Consider the following 22,151-nt stretch of genomic DNA (forward strand, 5'->3'; position numbering starts at 1 on the left):
CGGGTCTGGTCTGTATTTTGATATAATCACGGGTGACGGGTCGGGTCTACAGATCTGATTATTGACGGGCGGGGCGGGTGCGGGTTGTCAAAATTGGACCCGTGCACCACTCATGTGCCCATGTGACAACCCACTGGGGCCTGAAGTAATAAATGAACCTTCTAAATTAACCCTAGCATCCCTATTCTGGGCCCAACAATCGGCCTATTTTCGGCCAAGATATTCTGTGTACAGGGAAAAAAGAAGGGGGCCTTGAATAGGCCCCTGGAGGACCCCGGTCAACTAACTAAGGGTTTATAAGGTGGCTAAAATGATGTGTGATTATGGAGGAGTGAAGGTATCTGCTGCCACCTAGTGGACATTAACATGAACACCAACATCAACAGAAGAACCAGCAAATAGGAGAGAGGGAGGCAGAGGGAGGTAGGGAGGAAGAGAGAGATGAAGAGGACGGTGCTCACCCAGAGTGACGAAAAAGCAGAACAGACTGTCTACGATGGTGTCCATGATGGCCTCCATGTCTGTGTCCACCAGGTCTGTCCTGTTGATGGCTACACACACACACACAGAGCTATGGTAAGCTAAATATACATATATTGTTCTTCTATGTATGTGGGTTTGTGTGTATATGTGTGCATGTGTGTGTGTGTGTGTGTGTGTGTGTGTGTGTGTGTGTGTGTGTGTGTGTGTGTGTGTGTGTGTGTGTGTGTGTGTGTGTGTGTGTGTGCGTGTCTCTCTCTCTCACCATGGTATGATATGAGCTCTTTGTTCTGATGAGCGAGAATAAACATGTCGTCTTCCAGAGTGATGAAGTTCAGATACTGGTCATACACCTGGCACACACACACATTAATTGTTTGATCATCTCCCCTCTTGAGGAAATATTTCAAATGACAATCTTAAAGTCACACAGTTACACATTTCACACTGACAGATCAAGCTTTATACTCTGTATCCACATCAGCTACTTGACAGGCTTTTCTTTTACTGAGAGCTTTCTAGGAAAACCAGTGGCTATATAAAAAGCACTAATTGCGTCTATTAACAGAGCTAGTGCTGCACTGGTGATGTCCACTAGTTTACAAAGTAATACTACTAACCTTGGTAACTTGGTTAACCGCATTTGCAGCTAGCGCAGCACTAGCAATGTCCTCTAGTTTACTGCGGCTGATGGCTGAGATGAAGTTCAGATAGTAGGACTCATACAGCTGGTTCCGCAGGTCCTACAGACAGACAGGTACGGAGACAGACATATCTGTGTGTGCATATGTGTATCTGATTGCCTGTATAAGGTATAGTTTATTTATGTATATCAAGGATCATGGTTCATTGGTTTCTCTATGTGTGTGTGTGTGTGTGTGTGTGTGTGTGTGTGTGTGTGTGTGTGTGTGTGTGTGTGTGTGTGTGTGTGTGTTGTTACCTGACAAATCCTGTCAATATTCTCCTCTGTTGGCATGATGAAGTAGACGGCTGGAACATCTGGGATAGGCTCTCTATCTGAATGGAGTAGACTACACACACACACACACAAGCACGTACACACTTTAGAGAGACCAAGTTCCAGAAAAGTAAACTTTTTGGAAGTACAAGGCTTCCACTCCACAACGTGTGTGTGTGTGTGTGTGTGTGTGTGTGTGTGTGTGTGTGTGTGTGTGTGTGTGTGTGTGTGTGTGTGTGTGTGTGTGTGTGTGTGTGTGTGTGTGTGTGCGTGTTTCCATTAGCTACCATTTACCAGTCATTGGCAGGAGTCAAATTTCAACTGACCATTAATTAAAGTCATATTTCATGTTTTCAATTAGCATACATTGACTGGCAAATTGTCAGTGAATGTGTGTTAGTATGTGGCTTCCTGAATGCAGAGTAGCATACTACTACTGCCCTCCTGCTACACACAATCACAATGGTCACACAAAGGACACATGGATTTTCCAAGGGTGTGACAGCCACCAACATGGGACGGGGAGCACCACGATTAAGAAAAGAAGTCATCTTCAGATGCACTCGTATCACAATTCAAAGTTGTATACAACATGTCCTAAAATCACACCATTCATCATCGGTTTGTTGGATTGACTGAGTGACTCCATCTATGACATGGAGAGAGCGCTGGAGCAAACCCTGGAAGAAATTGCAGGCAAGTGGCTTCCTTGGCATCATGAAACAGTAAACACAACAAGCTAATTATGTATGTAAAAGTTGAACAAGATGTAAAGCCCAAAAAGTGTTCCTGAAGCCATTTTAATTCTCCATAGTATGACGGTGTGGTTAGCCAAAAATAACAGATCACAGTTCATAGCGTTGTGCCATTAAACACAGAGTTACCAGGGGATCACTCCAAATGTAAATAAACCGTATGCAAATTAGCCATGCAGCCTGGTCAGAACGTCATCAAACAGCATTGCTTAATTAGTCACTGTGCACTAAGACAGATGGGCTGCTGTTAGATTGTAGGCCTACATCTGTTCTTTTTTGGCAAGCGGCACCCTTGCGAAATGGAGTATAAATAACGTGACGTGTATTACATATGAATGTTGTTTTATTTGATATGGACCTCGAGTCTGAAATAAAGATGAATTGAATATAGCCGTCACATTTTACATTTGGCTGCTACATTTGAATCATATGGGCAAGGTTGGCCATCTAAAGAGTTATCTAGCGGAAACTCTTGTGTGTATGACTGTGTTTGTGTGTGCGTTCTTACAGGTGCAGTGTGATGCCCATATCTCTGAGCTCTTTAACAGACAGTAGAGGGGAGATGATATCCTGTCCAAACCGGTCGTAGATCAATACCTGAATTTAAGAGTGGTCAGAGGTCACACAGCAGGAAATAAAATTGTTCTGACAGCAGTAATGATAACATCTATCTATGTAATAAAGTAATAGACTGTTTTTTCCATTTTCCAATACTGTTGGCAATGTATGAGCCATGATGAATTTCAGTTTCACTCATGTAAAAGCCAAACTTTCTGAAGAATTAAATCACATGACATGAGCAATTTATAATCCACAAAAAATACATTTCAACAACACTGGTACAGCTCTGAGGTGGTACAGCTCCAAGAAGTCAAAAATAACAGTGTGATCCTTACCTTCCATACTGGTTCAGATGCTGTGTTCTTCAGAGGAGGAGAATTGAAGTTCAACATGCGCCGTAGAGCAGCTGAAGACACACACACACACACACACACACACACACACACACACACACACACACACACACACACACACACACACACACACACACACACACACACACACACACACACACACACACACACACACACACACACATTAACTAGCTGCTACAATATTACATTTACAGAAGTGGTCTATTTGAAACAGTGTTCTAATCTAAACCATTGATTCTGAACCATGTGTCAGACCCCTGATTCGATATGCTTTAGGCCACGGTATATAGATATCTCTGGGACCCCACTCGAAGAACATTGTTATTGTTAGATAGGTCTGATATGGTCTGTCATTTGGACCCAAATGGTCAATAGGTCTGTATGGAGATAACTCTAATCAACATAGCCATTCTTGTATGTATTCTCTAGTTGTATTATTTGCTTGTACATGTAATAATGTGAATAGGTGAAGATCAATAATTTAGCTGGGGACAAATGTTTACCTGCATTTATGAGCATCAGAACCACAATACCTACTGAGAGAAAAGAACAGCATAGAAGGGAAATATATCCCAGTATATATACTGGGATTAAGGAAAATAATCTTGATTCAAATGAGACGTAGCTAGTGTCAAAGCGACTTTAGGCTTGTTTTCTGTAAAGTTGCTTGTCAATATTGGTAGATGCGGTGGTCTTTGGGCTTGTTTCTAAAGTGTAGTTGCTTATTTATTTGGGCTTGCTTCCTAATGTTGTTTAAACCAGTGGTTCTAAAACATTTTCATGTCAAGGACCCCCAAATTAATATGTATTTGTTTTGTTTTAGTATGTTGTGCCAGGGACCCACCCCCATACACAATGTGTGTTGTAAAAATGTTTAAAGTTTTTCTTTTCTTTTTTAAGATAATAGCCTGTGTGTGTGCCTATGTGGCCTAGTCGCTTCTTTTGGGCTCGTTTTCGTAGACCACCTGACCGCTTGTTTCTCTTGCAAAATCTGGCAACACTGCTAGCTACCTCAATTACTGTGATGCTCCTAGTACCAACACTAATTAAACCCTAGTAATTAGTACCAGTGGCGTACCCACCATAGAGGCAGGGCAGGCGGCCGCCTGCCCAACTAAAATCTAGCCTCCCCTAGAAAATAAAGTAAAAGACTGAAAAACAGGCAGTGAAAAAAATCCAAAGAGAATAGTGGCCGTCGGACCTCGTCCATTCACGCGGGCAGGCAGCTAATCACTACCGTATCCAAACAGCAGAGCGACGTCGCCTATACTATAGTGATGCAAATGTTTGCCTTTATCTTCATGGGGTGCCAGGAGTGCCAGGTGTGGGGGTCTCTGGGCCATCACCTGTACTCACCAGGCATAAAAGGGGCTCTGAGTATGAGAGCAGCTTGAACCATTAAACTACAACATGAAGAGACCTGAATAATTGATTGATTGATTATACTTGCATATTGTTTTTATTAACGTTTTTCAGTTTTGTAGTCAGTGTTGCGTTGTGAACTTGTTTCCCCCGAGATTTTTTCGGAGGGGGGGGGGGGGGGGGGGGGGGGGTAGGTAGAGAAAAAAATCTCGCCTGCCCTAAATGTAATTTCTGGGAACGCCACTGATTAGTACCTTTAAAAAAATAAATAAACTAGGTTTGCTTCCAACCACCAGGGAGGTCAACCCACATGCTGTTAGTACACAACAACATCCTCAGTGTTTATTTATCCATTAACTCTCAGAGTCAGGATTTTACTGTGTATACTCAGTGGTGTAAAGTAGGTATATTACTCAAGTACTGTACTTTCAGTACTTTTACCTCTACTCCACTACATCTCAGAGGCAAATATTATACTTTTACTCCACTACAATTATTTGAAAACTTTAGTTAATAGTTATTTTGTAGATTTTGATTAGTATTACAAAACATACATTACCCACTTCAGCCCTATATACATTTTGGCCATTTGAAAATAGCAGATCTACAAGCTCACAATGCATAGCACATGTGAGCTTGTAGATCTGCTATTTTCAAATGTTTTTAGACATTTTATACCTTTGAAAACTTGTGAAACGGGACATTCTGCATAATAAGTACTTTCTACTTTTGGTTCTTTAAGTACATCTTGATACACACAGTATACTACTGTTAGCTCCATAAAGAACCTCTCACTCCGCTATACAGCTCCGAGATGAGGCTCTATGTGGTTCTCATCCGGGATCGGTCGAACGTCCGCCAAGGCTCCGCTGTTTACCCTTTTGTATACATCGTATCCCAAAACTAATGGTAGATTCCAAACCTCACGGATGTTTAAGGTTTGGACCGGAGCATAATATGTTAGGTCTGGAGCGAAACTACCCGTTTAAATCGCTTATTTAGTCAGCCTGTGGCCATGTTTCCCATTCAACCCGGAAAACCCCCCTACGTCCGCTGCCAGTACTGCTCCTGGTTTGGCTACAATGGGAAACATGGCCACCGGCGGACTAAATAAGCGATTTAAACGGGTAGTTTCGCTCCAGACCTAAAATATTATGCTCCGGTCCAAACCTTAAACATCCGTGAGGTTTGGAATCTACCATTAGTTTTGGGATACGATGTATACAAAAGGGTAAACAGCGGAGCTTGGCGGACGTTCGACCGATCCCGGATGAGAACCACATAGAACCTCATCTCGGAGCTGTATAGCGGAGTGAGAGGTTCTTTATGGAGCTATACTACTGTGTATAGTATACTACTGTGTAGACTAGTGAGTATACTACTGTGTGTATACTACAGTGTACACACAGTATACTACTGTGTGTACTACTGTGTCTACTACTGTACTGTGTGTATACTACAGTGTGTACTACTGTGTATACTAATGTGTACACACAGTATACTACAGTGTATATTATTGTATACACACAGTATACACACAGTAGTATGTATACTAAAGTGTATACTCCTGTGTAGACTACTGTGTGTGTATACTACTGTGTAAACTACTAACCACATCAGCAGAGCTATTTGGCGTCTCCCCAGCAGTCACTGTTTAGCTAATCCTAGCTTGTGAATAGCTTGACAGCCATCAACTACTACATGCCATTCCACAGGTTTAATTTCAGACGCGTTTCACAGTCAGCTATAGTGCTTTTGTGGCTGTACAAAACACCATTCATGGAGTCATTAATAATAACAAACACTTTGAATGGAGTTAACCGACAGGAAGACGCAAGCTGTAGGCATGATGCCACTCTCTACATCTCTGTCGACACACTTTCATGGTTTGGAGGTGAATTATCACAATGTTACACTCTGAAAATTAAGTCGGTCTGCCAAAGAACAGAGGAGAATGGAAGGAAATATAGGGTTTTTGTCAAACCTGTCTGCTTCTCCCGTACGGACGCCGCCATGTTTTGTGTTGTTTATGCGGTGACGAGGCATCAGATGACGTGGCATCGGACTAGTACTGTCGGATGACGTTGGGTCCTGGTCACGGCGACACCCGGTGGCCACTACTGGTAACGCACGCTGGGGTTTCTATTGAGTGGGAACCTTGTGTGGTTTACTGTGTAGAATGATTATCATAGACCGACTAAGGGAAAGTTAATTCACAGGCTCACAGGCTCACACAAACTCAGACATGCAAATGTCTGAGATAAAAAATGTAGCACTTAAGAGATAGTTCACCCTCAAAATGACTTTTTTTCAATTGTTTAGTCACCCCACGGAGACTTGAATTCATGGATATGTTTTTGTTTATGTTGCATTCCTAAACCAATAATTTGATGACCAGCAGCGGTTTCGGTAGGAGACGCAGTCTCCTTTGTGTCTCCTACAGGAAACATTGTACGATTTATTTGTTTTTGTCACATTCCTAAGCCAATTATTTGATGACCGGCAGAGTCTCAAAGAGTCTCCTATTGACCGATGACCCGGTCATCAAATTATTGGTTTAGGAATGTGACAAAAACAAAGAAATCTCCATGAATTCAAGGCTTTATGGGGTGTGTAATTGATAGAAAATAAGTAATTTTGTGGGTGAACTACTCCTTTAATCTGTAAACAAATGAGTAAGGCTATAAATTGACGTAAATGTAAGCAACACATAAAATCTGTACTATCTGCTTTGCTTATCCTTAGTCACATTGTTTTTCCTTCATTTGCCCCAGGACAGCTTGGCAAAACATAGATAGATGCTGTATTTAGACACCTAACAGCAAAGTAAGTATTGTATATATAACAAGACTTTTACACTCAAATTCAGGTTGAAACGTTTATTTCTGAATGGCAGAAACCATGTTACTGTTCCATCATTCAGTTTAGGTTGAGGTCATTTTGTACATGCCTACTCACTGTAGTGTAAAAAAAGGAAAAAGTAAATACTGTAGATTTTGTTGCGACAGACAAAGGCATCTCAAACGGCACATATAAGACATCTCACCATAAAATATGAAGTCGAAAAGAGAGGAAAAGTTAAATTATAAGAAGGAAATTCTGATCAGAAAAAAAGTAACGATGTTCCAACTGCACAAGCAAAACATGCATCTACTAGATTTTAAAGGAGAGAAGTAATGAGAAGAAGTGATATAAATATACAGAATAACAAAAAAAGGAAAAAGAACAATCATTTCTCAACTTAGTTTGACCACTTTACGGTTGACATCTTCCAATGAAGGACCACGGAGGACTTTTGAAAAGTTGGCACCAAACATGTTTGCCTGTGCTGTCTATGTGTTATATTAGATAAACAGATACTTTAATCTGCACAAATGAAAATGCTGCAACTTGTAAATAGTATCCCAAAAATGATGAACTCAAAGTGCAGTAGGGGGAACTCTTTACTCTCATGTTGAAATGAAGTGGCTGGTGACACAGCGAACACAAATAAACGTGCCACAAAGATCAGTTTTTTCTCTTGAGACGATCACAAAGGTTATGACACCCAGCCAGAGAATAACAACCAAAGAGATACAAAGAAATAATGTAATCGACCAACAGAAAAAAAACTAAAAGATATAAACAGAGAAAAGCCAGTATTCTCAGTAAAAATGTGAGGATTTAGCACCATTCATCTGAAGGCCGGATCATCTTTCCCAGTTCTCTGATCTGGAAATGATCCCGGTTCAAAATGTTCTTAACTTCCCTCTAAAAACATAAGCAATCTGCAGTGGGTTTCAGCTGCTACTCTTTCATACAGACATGAGTGGGCAACAGGACGTCACTGCAATAATTCAATCAGGAATTATTTCTGAACACTGTGATTGAAATTTGAAACAATAACAAATATTTGCGAAACGGTTTAAGGAGCCAAAGAGTCAATGACACAAGAAGTGTGTAGACCAGTGAACTGTGGCATAACACATGAAAAGTAACATCAGTAAAGCTTTCACCATCCCTTCATCTGACTAACCCATTGTTGCTGTCAGGCAGAAACCTTGCTTGATCATGCACGAGTGTCACACAAAAGGAGTGAATATCGTCTATTTTGACCATTAAAAAAAAAAATTTAAATCATAAATAAATAAGGCACGGTTTAGGACAGTGGTTCTAAGACTATGGGTCGCGACCCAAAATGGGGTTGCGGGAAGGTGCCGTTGGGGTCGCGCGTGGCATCTAAAAAATATGACTTTTTTCTTTCAATCAAGGAACAGTAAAAAAAATAAGTAAAAAAAAGTGAGGTTGTCACCATCAAATAAACTATTGGCTTGACTCCACACACACACACACACACACACACACACACACACACACACACACACACACACACACACACACACACACACACACACACACACACACACACACACACACACACACACACACACACACACACACACACACACACACACACACACGTCTGTCTACATAGTAGACACTCAGACACTGATTTAGCTATTCATAAACGATTTACTTAGGAATTATGATCAAAAAGAGCCATTTTGGCTGTTTTTGTTAGTCCGAGAGCGAGAGGGTACAGGACCATGGGTCCATTTGGTACCATCCGTACCCATGCAGAGTTAAATTTAGATTGCGATGTAACGTTAACGTGCAGGGTCGCTGGGGAGATCATTCTCACAGACAGACAAACACACCAGTTACCAACAGTTTGCCGCGATGGAGAAAAACACCATCGTTCAAAGATAAAATCGAGAGGTGGATCAACAAACTCTGGTCGTTCTAGCAACATATTTTGGCTAAATGCTGGGGGCATATGGTATATAAAAGTGGGGTTGTGGTATAAAAAAAGTTTGAGAACCCCTGGTTTAGGACATACAAGGTTCTCACCCGACAGCAACGCCATACAGTACTACACATATACTGCATAACCCCCGGTCACCCACCCCCCACCCCCCCACATCCATCTATCCGTGCATGTGTGTGTACTTGTGTACAGTGAGTTCCATGCTGGTCTTAAAGGTGGGATATGAAGAGACCACAGGCAAAGACAGACCGTTTGTGCTGGGATCCACCACAGGAGAGACACAATCATCCCTCCATCCATCCCTCTCTCCCTCCTCTCCATTTGTCTGTCCATTCCTCTCTCCACCCATCCTCCCATCTGTCGCACATCCCTCCACTGCACGATCACAATGCATCCCTCCATCTGTGTAGTTCTCATCTTCCATCTTTCGGGCAGAACTGCTCCTCTCTCCACCTCTGCGTTTGTCCCACTCTCCCTCGTCTAGCAGAGAGACACCTTCTACTCCTCTCCTCCCTTCATCTCTCACCCTCTCCTCCTCCTCCTCTTCTCCCAGGCTGCTGTGGGAGGAGGGGTGGAGGAAGCCGATGGTGGGACGAGGGAAGAGACCCACGGCAGGAATCTCCTCCACCCCAGAAACAAACAGCAGGAGGTCCTGGAGAGATATAGAACTCCTACCAACTGGGAGAGGAGAGGGAGAAGAGAGGATTAGTTTCCGGTCCTCTTCCGGGGTGGTTTCATTTCATATAAAATCAATGTGAAGTAGGCCTGGGCAATTAACAGGACATTAAACAGAAATGTAGAACCTCTAACTGACTTAATCTTGCTCGAGTAGTTATTTCATTTTAATAAATTATATATCGAATCAATATGGAAAATGGAATATTTTTATAATCGACTAAATGGATTAGTCTCATTACACCTAAGCCTGTATTATACTTTGTTGTACAATTGTTGTGTACATCAATAGGGAAAATAGGTGATCTACAAGTTTGTGAGCTTCTAGATCTGCTATTTTCACTTAATAAATTATTAATTAATTAATAAAACATTCATTCATTGTAATCGAGGCCAAAGTATGAAATAATGGTGATATTTGAAGTCATACCACCCAGTACTAATGCGAAGTGTTTCTTTATTTTTTTTACCTTCACACTCCAGGAGAAAGTGTCTCCAGTAGCTGAAGACAGCTGTCTCTCTCTCCTGCCTGTCTGTCTGCGAGGAGAAGTTGACAGTGAAGAGCCACTTTGTGTTGTGAGCCGTCAGTTTATCTGCTGGACTGCAGAACGTTGCATAGAACACAGCTGGAAACAACTGGACCTGATTGAACACCCCCAGAGTACACAGACCCTCACGGAGCCTAGAGACAGATGGAAAGAAAATAAACAGACAGTCATTTTCAGTTTAAAGTTTACTGTTAAGTCGTGTGCTGTGTTTCAGATCTATAAAGTACATGTAAATTCAGTCGGCAAACACACACACACACAAACGCGTTTGTACTATACTTGTGAGGACATCAATATTTTAGGACGGTGAATGTATGAATCAATTAGCAGATATACAAGACCTCAACATGTCGTGCTGTGACACATTGTATGAATGTATGACTTTTTTTTGTGTCATGCCACCATTTTGGCCCATCCCATCCCATATAGGATTATGACACATTACACAAAAAAAGAAACTGACATTAACAATCTTTCCTGTTCATATTACGTCCTGCCTTATACATACCACATAAATAAACATGTGTAAAGTACATAAATGAACAAAATAAGAACAAATAAGACAATGCCATTTTACAAGTACATAAAATGGTCCTCCTCCTCATTGACCAGGCCTTTTCAAGAAATTAAGCAAATGAATAAATGTCATGTTGAAAGAGACGTTTCAGTTTCTCCTTTCCATTGTAAGCTTGTTTTCAGTGCACGACACTAGCGTGCAACTATTAAGTATAAATCAGGTATAACTCTTGATGATATCCCCTAAACCTAAGCTCTAAATGTCTAATCCTAAACCCAAGCTGAATCTTTTCCTAATAGTACACTAACTAAAAACAAATTGTGCTCACAAAGTCTATTTCTCAAATTTGACTATACTTGTGGGGACATATGGCCCTCACAAGTATAGTAATACAAGTAGAGAAACACACACACACACACACACACACCTCTGCAGTGGTAGCTGCATCCTGGTGATCATGGTGAAGTTCACCAGATCTTCTACCAGAGCCTCCTTGTCATCCAGGCTGCTGATTTCTCGCCAACAGCCGGCCACCTCCAGGAACTGCTGACACGATGCTGCGGCCTCCTTCAGGTCCTCCAATGACCTCGCCTCTGCTATCTACAAGAGAGTCAACCAATCAAAACGGACAGTCCATCAATACCACGTTCAATCAAACAGTCCCGTCTGTCAGTCATACAGTACAGCTAGTCTGTCAGATAACTAGCCAGTCAGTCGGCCGTACAGCTAGTCCAAAAGTAGCAGATCGACAAGATCTGCTACTTTTGATACTTCTGTGTGACGCTGTAGTATGATCAAGTAGGCAGTGAATTTACGGAAAAACAAAAAGGTAGAATATGGAGATAGGCCGACAGCAACGATTGGTAGCAGTATCACTCACCATGTTGACCTGCCGTGTGCAGTGTGTGTTGTGTGTCATGTGTGTGCACGTGAGCGGAGAGTCTCTGGGGTGGTTGAACAGACACTGGAACAGAGCAGGGGAGAAGAACCGGACAGGAGGTCCTCCATGAACCAGAGACAATGCCAGGAGACAACCTACGTCATAGTACAGGTCCTCACGGAGAGCTGGATGGACAGACAGACAGATACACACGCACGCAGATTAGCATATTCATCGCTTTACTAATCACTAGGTTTATCACAGTGGGACCAGGGCTGGGCAATATGGCTAAAATGTAATATCCATTTTTTTTACCAACGTTATGCCACTGCTAAAACCACCCACAACCCAGCTACAGGTACTACAAACTACATACAGTTACTGAGGCAGACGGCTCTCTGTCTGAACATCAATTATACATAGTACACACACACACACACAAGTCTAGTCATACCCTGGGCATCCAGCGCCAGGTTTTTGTGTCTGTCTGGGCCTTCGAACACAGGACACTTCTGGATCTGCTCTACCAACAGCTTCAGGAAGTAACGCCTGGACACGTCATCGTCATCACCACCAAAAGGGCTGCTGGGAAACGGAGTCCTGTGGCCGTCTTTGAACCTGAATGCAGATGTTGGCGAGTTATTGACAAAGAAAACACCACAACAAACACTGGACAGGAGGAATCAGGAAACAATCGTCCCACAAACAAAAAAGGACCACAATGAAAATAAACTCTTGAGCTCTTTTGTTTTATTCTTTTGACAAAAATATATGTCCATGCATTTTTGTCAATAAAAACATCAGACAGTCAGTCAATCAATCAAGGCAAGTGTAAGGACTGCGACAAACAATTTTCTTTATAATGTTCATTTTATTGTATTATTAATCTACTGTAATTTAAACCAGAACATTACCATAAGATTTGAAAATTAAAAATAGCAGCATCTCAGAATTATCAATATGTTAGCAGTCAAATCCATAACGGTTTATGGCATTAACATCTTGGTGTAAAGTTGTAAATAGCACATTGTTCAGTTACAAACATGTCATGTTATAAATTCTCTTTTGAATGTGTTCCACTCCATTAATCCACTCCTTAATTTATCATTTCACCCTTACTTGAGTATATTGTCCTGTACAGATACAGGATCAGGGTAGGATTTTGTTGCGACTTTAAGCCTGATTGCAGATCAGGGACAGTGGAGTCAGTCAAAAAAGGAGCTCATTAAGTGTATTGTGACACTAACCTGACTGTCAGTCTGTGTGTGGGGTTGAAGTCGGGTCTCTTCAGATGGGACAGCCCTGCAACCAGAGCCTGGTCTCCACTCACCTCTACTGGGGAACCGGGGGGGAGGGAGTGGGGGGAGTGGGACGGAGATGGTTGTCCTTGGACTTTGGACGAGGACTGGGTGTGGATGGGATGAGGGTTATTTGGGGAAGAAGACTGGGGCTGAGAGTGGAAAGAGGTGGAAGTGAGCTGGAGGGCTAAAGATTGGAGAAGCTCTTCTGAAGTTAAAGTACTTGTAGACAGAGATGGCCTGAAAGACAAAACGGAGAGAGAGATAGGAAGGGAAGGAGAGGACACAGAAATGCATTTACAAAACAAAATAAAGCAAATGTATGACCAATAAAAAAATGATCTTACTATTGTATACACATTATCGGATAATGTATTGTGTATACAATAGTAAGAAGGATAATCCTTCTGGGTTTTGTCAGACTGAAAAGAGGGCTTAGGTGACTTTGAGTGACAGTGACTGTGGTTAGTTTGGTTTTACTGCCACTGCCTGGTGTGGTCTGTAAGAGATCACCACAATGCATTGAGATGTATAACAAATAGAGATGTGAGACAAAAAATGAATGACTACCTCAAGCACAAAAATATCCCTCATAATATGGGGTTGTGGTATAAAAAAGTTTGAGAACCCCTGCGCTGGAGGGATTTTAATTTGAAATGACTTCTGAGAACATAACTGAAGACCCCCGCAGCTGTAATTGAAGACTGTGAAACAGTTTTTTTTAAAGGGCAACAACCTGGGCATTGGCGAAACTCCAACACTTACAATCTTTATAAATTACTTCACCGATAAGAAGAAAACTTGTTTGCAACTATATGTGTGTGTTTTTTACCTCTTACAGGTGACAGTGGAGTGAAGAGAGGAGCGTTGTCGTTTGGCAAGTAGACTTCTCCTCTGACCTTTTTCAGGAGAAACACCTCCTCCTCTCTGGATGACAGAGGCTGGGACAGGATCAGTAGATTCATATTGATCATTTAATTGATTGATTATTGACTAGTTGAGAACAAATATACAAATATTCATTCATTGACCGACAGTTTGATTGAGTGATGGATCTAATCAGCAACATAATAATCACAATGATAACAAGCAAAATAAGAGAAAGCTGAATGGAGGAGATGATGGGACCAGTAAAAAAAAAAGTTACCTTTCCCATCTACAGCCAGAGTGCATTCATCACAAGCCCAGTCTGTAGTATATAACTCCAGATCAGAACATTTCCGGTGTGTTCCTCTGGAGCCGCACAGCCTGCAGCGAACCACTGCATACCACCTGTACACAATAACACAGCTGATCATGTACCAGTGTAATGGAAAATATGAAATATATATTTATGTTTTTAAATTTCTGCTATAAAAATGCTGTTGTCTTCCTTAAGTGATAGGGTGTGATCAGTAGCCTCAGGGCAGCGTGACGATTACTTTGATCTGACTTTACCACCCTAAAACAAGGGTGTGAAATCCTGTTCATTGTTTTCTCAGGTTACTGCCCGACACTGCTCGGTCGGGCAGTAACCTTGTACCTCCACATTTCAACTTTCAATGCCCCCCCCCCTATATTAATGCCTACTTCGTCATTCTAGTGTCACACAAAAGTAGCAAAAACAGCCGATCTATAAGCTCACAAAGCTTCTCAGTAGATCTGCTATTTTGGAAGTAAAAGTGAGTGTGGCTGTGGGTTTTACAAATATTGAACCAATTAAAAGTAACAAGAGCTTGTGACTAAATAATAACTACATTGGATCCATTGGAACACAGGTTATTTTTTCCCCATTTCCTGAAAAGTAACAGTTTTGAACATACAAGGTTTCCAGCAGACAGTGATGCCATGCAACATAACATACTGATCAGTGATCTCTCACACACACACACACACACACACACACACACACACAGCGTACCCAGACTTGGCAGAGTGTGTGCGTCCATCCGTGCAGAGGCAGATGGGAGCATCACAGTTCTGGTAGACCTCCAGCAGGTCCTCAAATGCATGCTCCTCCAACTCCCAGGATGCATCTCTACAAGTCAGCAACACACATTCAAAAATTTAATTAAATGAACGAAAATTGAATTAAAGACACTGCAAGTGATATTTTTTTGTTTAAAACAAATGTGTTTTGTTACTGGACCAACACTCTATAGAAATTATTCAAATGGGAATATAGAACTATTTAACATCAAAATCACTTGCACCGCTTTTAATATACCAACATACATTTAAATATAAAATACTAGAGAGAGACCCCATCCGCTGCGCGGGGCTTCGCGTTTGTTGGTCCCTCCGTGTCCCTCTGTCTGTATGTATTAAGTAATTTAAAATAATAATAATAATAATAATACATGGGGGACCCATGTATTATTATTATTACTCGCGGAACCCCTGGGAGTCTTGGGAGCCGCGCGAAATATCGCGGACCCCTTCAGACCCCATATAGATCCACCGTCTTGCTCCCTGTGGCTTTTGTTTTTTCATGAACCTCCTTGCTTGTTTCTGGCGCTTGTTTTTCTCCAACCTGGCTGACTGCCGGGTCGGTTCGGGTGACTGTTAGAGGCTGGCGCGGGTAACTAATAATGTCTTGTTTGGGATTTGCATGGCACGGAGATGATGGACATATTAGCGTGAGTGTGGTGGGATAGAGACATGACCAAACAAAAAGGTAAGCAAGAGCGGGGGTTGAAGCGAAGGACGCGCGTCTGTTGTTGTTGTTGTGGCGATGCAGAGATTTCAATTGTTGCTTCGGCTGTGGCCGTCGGCATTCGGTTGTGCTCACGGTAAATGGTGCGAAAGTGTTTCCCCGTCCGCTGTGGTCGTAATGTGGTGAGTAGAATTAATTACGTTGCGAGGTGGAAAATGTGTAGTGAGCAATGAGAAGTACCTTACGCCCCCCCGTAAATTCAGCACGCACGTTGTGGCTAGTGTTGTGGTGACATGTCATATGTAGTTGTTGTGTTTAGTCCAAATCAATGGTGTGGGTATGGCGTCAGCGGCGAGAGGTCCAAATGAATGGACTGGGTGTGGCGTCAGCACGAGAGGTAACAATTCAATTGTAAAGATAGATAAATGTATAAATATAAATATGGTGTTACCTCTCAGGTATGTGTATTCCCATACGCAGCATCTCCTGTTGGAAGCTCTCCTTGTTGTTACACAGCGTACATCTGAAGAAGAAAAGACCTGCGCTTTGGGCCTGGTGCTGCCAGACAGAAAAGAAAGCAAACAAAAACCATGTGAAATAAATGTAAGCTCTGTTATCCATTAACCACTTAAACCCCATGTACTTCTTTCTACCGGGGTCTATACTTAATCCCTTCCTTTTTCCTCTATAGACTCTATAGATAAGTTCCTCAGCTAAAAAAAAGTCACCACACACACACTCACACACTCTGTCCTACCTGGACACAGTCCCTGTGGAACCAGCTGGTATGGCAGGCAGGACATTTGAGGAGGCTGTAGGACAGGGTAGGTTCAATAGAGTCTAGACACACTGAACACGACTGAGGAAGACTCAGGTCCAAAGAGGCCGAGTGAGTCTGCACTGGACTGTGGTCTGCACAGAAAGACCTGAGGAAGGACAGAAAGACACACAGACAGACAAAGTTAATACACCGAATGGCAGAGAATGTGACACTTAGTGCCATCTTTGGCACACAGGCTGACAAAACGTTTAAGTTTTCTGGTGCATTTTATTACAATCTTCAGTCCTAAAAACTGATTGAGTTAACAAGTAAGGACCCCTGGGGGATCCAGGGCAAAGTATATTTAGTTTAGTCAATGCAAATGGTTACGTTTTGAATTGTTGATCCGGATAGATAGAGTAGTATATTGCAGGCAGAAAGGAAACCAAGGAAAGGTGTGCACAGAAGGAGAGAAGATACGAGTAAAAGGGGTTCGGGACTCTAAAACTTGTAAAGCATTTTTGAATTCTGTTTGTGTGTGGAAGGTGCTATATACAAATTAATTTTAATGTGACTTACGGGAAGAGGTCGGTGAACTGGAAGATGAAGCGTAGTTTCTTTCCGCAAGGGAAGTGAATCTTCTTGCTACACGATCGAACTGAGCAGCCCACTGACGCTCCCTTCTTCTTACAAGCCGAACAAGTCTACACACATACAGAATAAGACATGATCATCTTCCTACAAGTCATTACGCATCGACCCTCTAAATGCTTTTATTTGCAGATAGATTAAAGACAGACAGACTGTCATCAACACAGCCCGTGTTTAATGCAATGCAGCATGTCATTTGAATCAGCTGATGTAATTAACCACTTGAACCCTAGCGTCCCTATTCTGGACATGTCATAATAGGCAAAATGTGGCGAAAATAGCCGATCTACAAGCTCACAATGTGTCACAATGCAACACGTTGTGAGCTTGTAGATCTGCTACTTTTGTGTGACGCTGTAGGGTGATCAAGTAGGCCGTTGATTTACGAAAACGAGCAACGAGATAGACATTGAAACAAAATATTGCACAAACAACTCAATGGTCCTCTCTATTCTTTCTGTGTTGTTGTTGGCTATTTTTTGTGTCTATTAAAGCTGAATCTGAAAAAAGATTGAGTGACCTACCAGCCGAGAAGAACGCCGCACCTCCTGTTTAATGTCATCCACCAGGAAACCACACACACCCTCATTTTCCTCCCCTTTCTGGTACACACCACTGGACATCAGCTAAAACACACAGCACATACGCAGTCAAATAGCAGCGTAGAATAGATCAGCGATTCTCAGCCTGTGACCCAGTGATGGGCCATGAGGATATTGCGAGTGGGACACAAATAATTGGCAAACGACTGATATATTATTGATAATATTACATTGATGTACAAAAAACATTGTCGCAGTATCTTTTTTGTTAAAATCTTGGGAAAAAAATGTTTTCTTTGTCATACAGATAAATAGTTCCATTGATCGAAGCCGAAACACAGGTTGATTCTTGAAAAAATAAACATGCAATGAAAATAGGCCACCCATCACACACCCACACACTTACCAAACAGAAGTAATGGACAGTGAGTTTGTGCTCCTTCAGAGTCACCTTCTCACCATACTGGTCAGGGTCATCGGCACTGAGCTTGCAGAGAACACAGCCTACAGAAAGAGTGCAATAATAACAGCGTTACAGCAGTGATTACCAAACACTGGGTCACGGACCCATTTTTTCGGGGTTGCAAGTAAGCATTCCTTTTTTTATTATTTAAAAAGATTTTCAAAATAATAAATTACATTTTTAAAAACATTAGGTTGCCTGACGGGCAAGTGCGTTTGAATGGGGAAGCAACAGTCTTAATTAAATAGTATTGGTTATTCATGAAGAACAAATAATGTTACCAGTAGCATTTGCGCTCATTGAGATTTTCAAAGTGACTGTCGCCATTATCGATTGGATTTAACATTCATTTGATTTACTTTTCGGGCAAGTGGGTATGACCTTTGGGCAAGTAGAACTAGACCTGTACTTGCCCGACGGGCAAGGGAATCTGAGAAAATGTTTTGGAACCACCACTGTACATGTATCAGTCACAATAGACCCACACAGGCAGTTACATTAGATTTGTATTATGTTATTGCATGATATATAATGTATTTTAAACTAAATTGTGTCTTTTACTCACAGTCCTCTGTGACTCCCGAGAGGGAAATCTGGTATCTCTTCCTCACCATGTTTGTTGTGTGGTTACCCTGTTAAGAGACATCAGGAGGGAAATGCATGGATTAAAGAAGAATAAATCCAATCCTCACGACTGAAAAAAGATTTGTTAGGCCAAGTCTTAATATGCGATTTGTGAAACATTGTGTAAGGAGCCCCCACACACTAGCGCTGTGTTTCATAATCGATTAGCACAATATATAGAATTATGGCCATACAACCAACCCGTTGAAGAAATTGCAGATTGATGCTACGGTATTATTTTTGCTAGTTTGACCAGTCCACTTCAAATACTAATTTTAAATAATGAATGAATAATGAATCTACAAGAATCTACTTACAACACGTCGACGTGTTGTCAGCTTGTAGATTTCCTATTTTCGGTGCATGAAATGCTGACTTCTATGGAATCCAAATGACTGAAAATCAGTCGTGGTGACCGAGAACTTTAATCCATGGAAATGTAACCTGTGGCGCTTCAGGCAGTATTCTCACAAATTATTGATAACTCACTATAACTTATTAACGCTACCATTTTCCTAACCTTTTTCAACTAAACCACCTCATGCAAATTCTGCTCAGTGACTGAGGAGTTTCATCACCTTATGTTAGCCATAACCTTTATTGCAGTAATTGTTAAGACAGTTTAAAAAAATCTGATGATTGATTGATTTATCCATTAGGTAATTCTGAGAATGTACAAATGTAACATTTCACCTCTGTCGGGTGGAAACCTCATATACCTCATTATGTCCAAAACTGTTCCTTTTCAGGATTCAAATTCAAAAATGGCAGATCCACTTTGTAGATTCTGATTATTATAACAAAATATACCATAACCAGTTCAGCCCTACATTTCGGCCATTTGAAAATAGCCGATTTGATACATTTGACAACTTGTGAAATGGGACCTTCTGCATGATGAATAATGTCTACTATTGGTACTTTAAGTACATTTTGATACCAATACTTTTGTACTTTTACCCAAGTAAATATTGAATTCTGTAGCCTGCCCTACTATAACTTGTTACAGAGTATTTCTACATTGCGGTATTGATACTTTTACTTAAGTAAAACATGTGAGTACAGACCTAATATTGAACTGTACTTTCCTGTGCTTGTCTTTGCAAACTGTTAATAAAGTATTCAATCAAATTATCAAAAGTACTTTTCCCACCACTCTGGATGTGGTTTAGTGGTCAGGCATTGTTCTCACCCGAAACATTATTATATTATTATCAGTCACAGCTTTAGGGCTAAATAAACCACAGTTATTAGTCTGAGAGGTTCAAATAAAACGTATTTAATCAATTTTTGCATCAATAAGTAACGTTGATTCTCTTTAGGAGTGTCTAGTCTACATAATCATTCTATAACCGACGCCATAAGAGCAGTGTTGCCATGTTTTGTGAGAGAAACAAGCAACTTGGTCTAGGGGGAAACAAGCCGAAAGAAGCAACATGAGCACTTTAGCCATGGTTCACATGGCGCTCGTCTGTCACAACAGACAAAGTGAAAGTAAAACAGACGACATGGTGTTCAGACCTTATTTTTAACTCTATGGTTCACACCCAGCACTGCCTGTGACACTGCCTCTCTGTCTAGACCTGGGCCCCCTGCAGCCATTTCTAAAATCGGTGGTCACTAACTTGGTCAAGTCTGCTGTAACCCTTTCTGATTTGAACGTCTTATTCATGCTTTGATCTCAACCCGACTCGACTACTGTAATGCACTTTATGTCGGCATTAGCCAAGCCTGCTTGTCACGACTACAGTTAGTCCAAAACGCGGCCGCTCGCCTCTTCACAGAGGCACGGAAATATGATCACATCTCCCCGATTCTTGCCTCCCTACACTGGCTCCCTGTTCGTTACAGGGTTCAGTGTAAGACTTTAATGTTTGTCTTTAAATGGGCTGGCACCATTATACATATCTGAACTTCTACCTCCCAATAACGCTACAAGGGTCTTGAGGTCTACTGACCAGTCACTCCTTAAGGTCTCAGCAACAAAGTTGAAAACACGGGGAGATCATTTTCCTTCACAGCGCCCACACTGTGGAACGAGCTTCCACCCCATGTTAGAGAGTCTAAAAACCCTGCCTGTGTTTAAATCACGTTTGAAAACTCACTTGTTCTCCTTGGCGTTTGAAAATTCAGATTGAGAAGCTGCTGCTTCCTCCAGGCATTGTGTCAAATGTTGTCGTGTTTATGGTGTGTGTTCTCTCGTTTTTTTAGTATTTTTGACTGAGTGCACAGCACTTTGGTTCAACAATCAACACTGTTGTTTTAAATGTGCTCTATAAATAAAGTGGATTGGATTACAGCAGTGGTGTAAAGTAACTAAGTACATTTACTCAAGTATTGTACTTAAGTACAATTTTGAGGTACTTTACTTTACTGGAGTATTTCCAAATTGTCTATACTTTTACTTCTACTCCACTACATCTCAGAGGCAAATATTGTACTTTTACTCCACTACAATTATTTGAAAACTTTAGTTTCTAGTTACTTTGCAGATATACTAAATTATTATATTATAAAACATGCATTAACCACTTTAACGTATGTTATATACATAGGCTATTTGAAAATAGCCGAGCTCACAACGCCTCGCGTTGTGAGCTTGTAGGTCTGCTATTTTCAAAAACTCTTGCAATAAAATGAGGAATATTTTTGAAACATTCTAACAACACAAATGCTCCCTGGCACAAAACAATTTCGGAAACAAGCCCAAATAATAAGCAACTACACTTTAGAAACAAGCCTAAAAACCCGCAACTACCAATATTTACAAGCTACTTTACAGAAAAATGAGCCCAAAGTCGCTTATAATAAGCCGACATGGCAACCCTGGTACCGCTCACGTACACAATAGACGAAGCTAAAAGGTTAGCTCTGCTGTAATGACGTTAATATCAGAAAGAACATAACCATACAATGCAAGAATATATATAAATACCCGCTATGTATGTAGAGTCGTGGTGTTTTCAATCTGAGGTCATTTTCTATCTCACTTTTTCTGTTTTGTTTTGGTGAAAAAGCAGCTGTTTCTTTTTAAATTTCCCACTTTTTCAAAACACCCGAGGGGAAGGTAAAACCTCTTCCGCTTCCGGTAGAAGTGACGTATCAAAATAAACTGCCCAATCGGAAGCTAGCGCCGAATCGATAATATAAAATCAACAGTGGCGTAAAGCAATTCAGTACATTTACTCAAGTACTGTACTTAAGTACCATTTTGAGTTAATTTTACTTTAGTGGATTATATATTATTTTCAGTACTTTTAC

The 22,151-nt window shown here is 41.2% G+C and overlaps 2 protein-coding genes across 2 annotated transcripts in view; both read right to left on the minus strand.

The window, feature by feature from the left end:
* Window positions 1-6,540, minus strand: part of scfd1 (sec1 family domain containing 1) — a 38,325-nt gene extending 31,785 nt beyond the window's left edge. The window contains exons 1-7 of the mRNA XM_084043960.1: window positions 6,475-6,540; window positions 3,090-3,160; window positions 2,702-2,790; window positions 1,421-1,511; window positions 1,101-1,223; window positions 746-833; window positions 462-551 (exon numbers count right to left, since the gene is read on the minus strand). Coding sequence (XP_083900086.1) covers window positions 462-551; window positions 746-833; window positions 1,101-1,223; window positions 1,421-1,511; window positions 2,702-2,790; window positions 3,090-3,160; window positions 6,475-6,505 — 583 coding nt within the window. The 5' untranslated portion in view covers window positions 6,506-6,540. The remainder of the gene's footprint in view (window positions 1-461; window positions 552-745; window positions 834-1,100; window positions 1,224-1,420; window positions 1,512-2,701; window positions 2,791-3,089; window positions 3,161-6,474) is intronic.
* Window positions 6,541-9,457: 2,917 nt separating this feature from the next.
* On the minus strand, window positions 9,458-21,950 carry g2e3 (G2/M-phase specific E3 ubiquitin protein ligase; the record flags this gene model as incomplete). The annotated part of the gene is made up of 16 exons (XM_084044534.1): window positions 21,826-21,950; window positions 18,832-18,898; window positions 18,210-18,307; window positions 17,786-17,887; window positions 17,190-17,314; window positions 16,608-16,776; window positions 16,302-16,408; window positions 15,116-15,232; window positions 14,363-14,487; window positions 14,048-14,156; window positions 13,165-13,455; window positions 12,372-12,535; window positions 11,918-12,102; window positions 11,465-11,637; window positions 10,443-10,654; window positions 9,458-9,975 (listed from the first exon to the last, which is right to left on the minus strand). The coding sequence occupies exons 2-16, from the start codon at window positions 18,878-18,880 to the stop codon at window positions 9,458-9,460; spliced, it is 2,544 nt and encodes an 847-aa protein (XP_083900660.1). The 5' UTR covers window positions 18,881-18,898; window positions 21,826-21,950.
* Between the last annotated feature and the right edge of the window lie 201 nt (window positions 21,951-22,151).

The sequence above is a fragment of the Gymnoscopelus microlampas genome (assembly GCF_963454915.1).
Source record: "Gymnoscopelus microlampas genome assembly, chromosome: 20".
Taxonomy (NCBI): domain Eukaryota; kingdom Metazoa; phylum Chordata; class Actinopteri; order Myctophiformes; family Myctophidae; genus Gymnoscopelus; species Gymnoscopelus microlampas.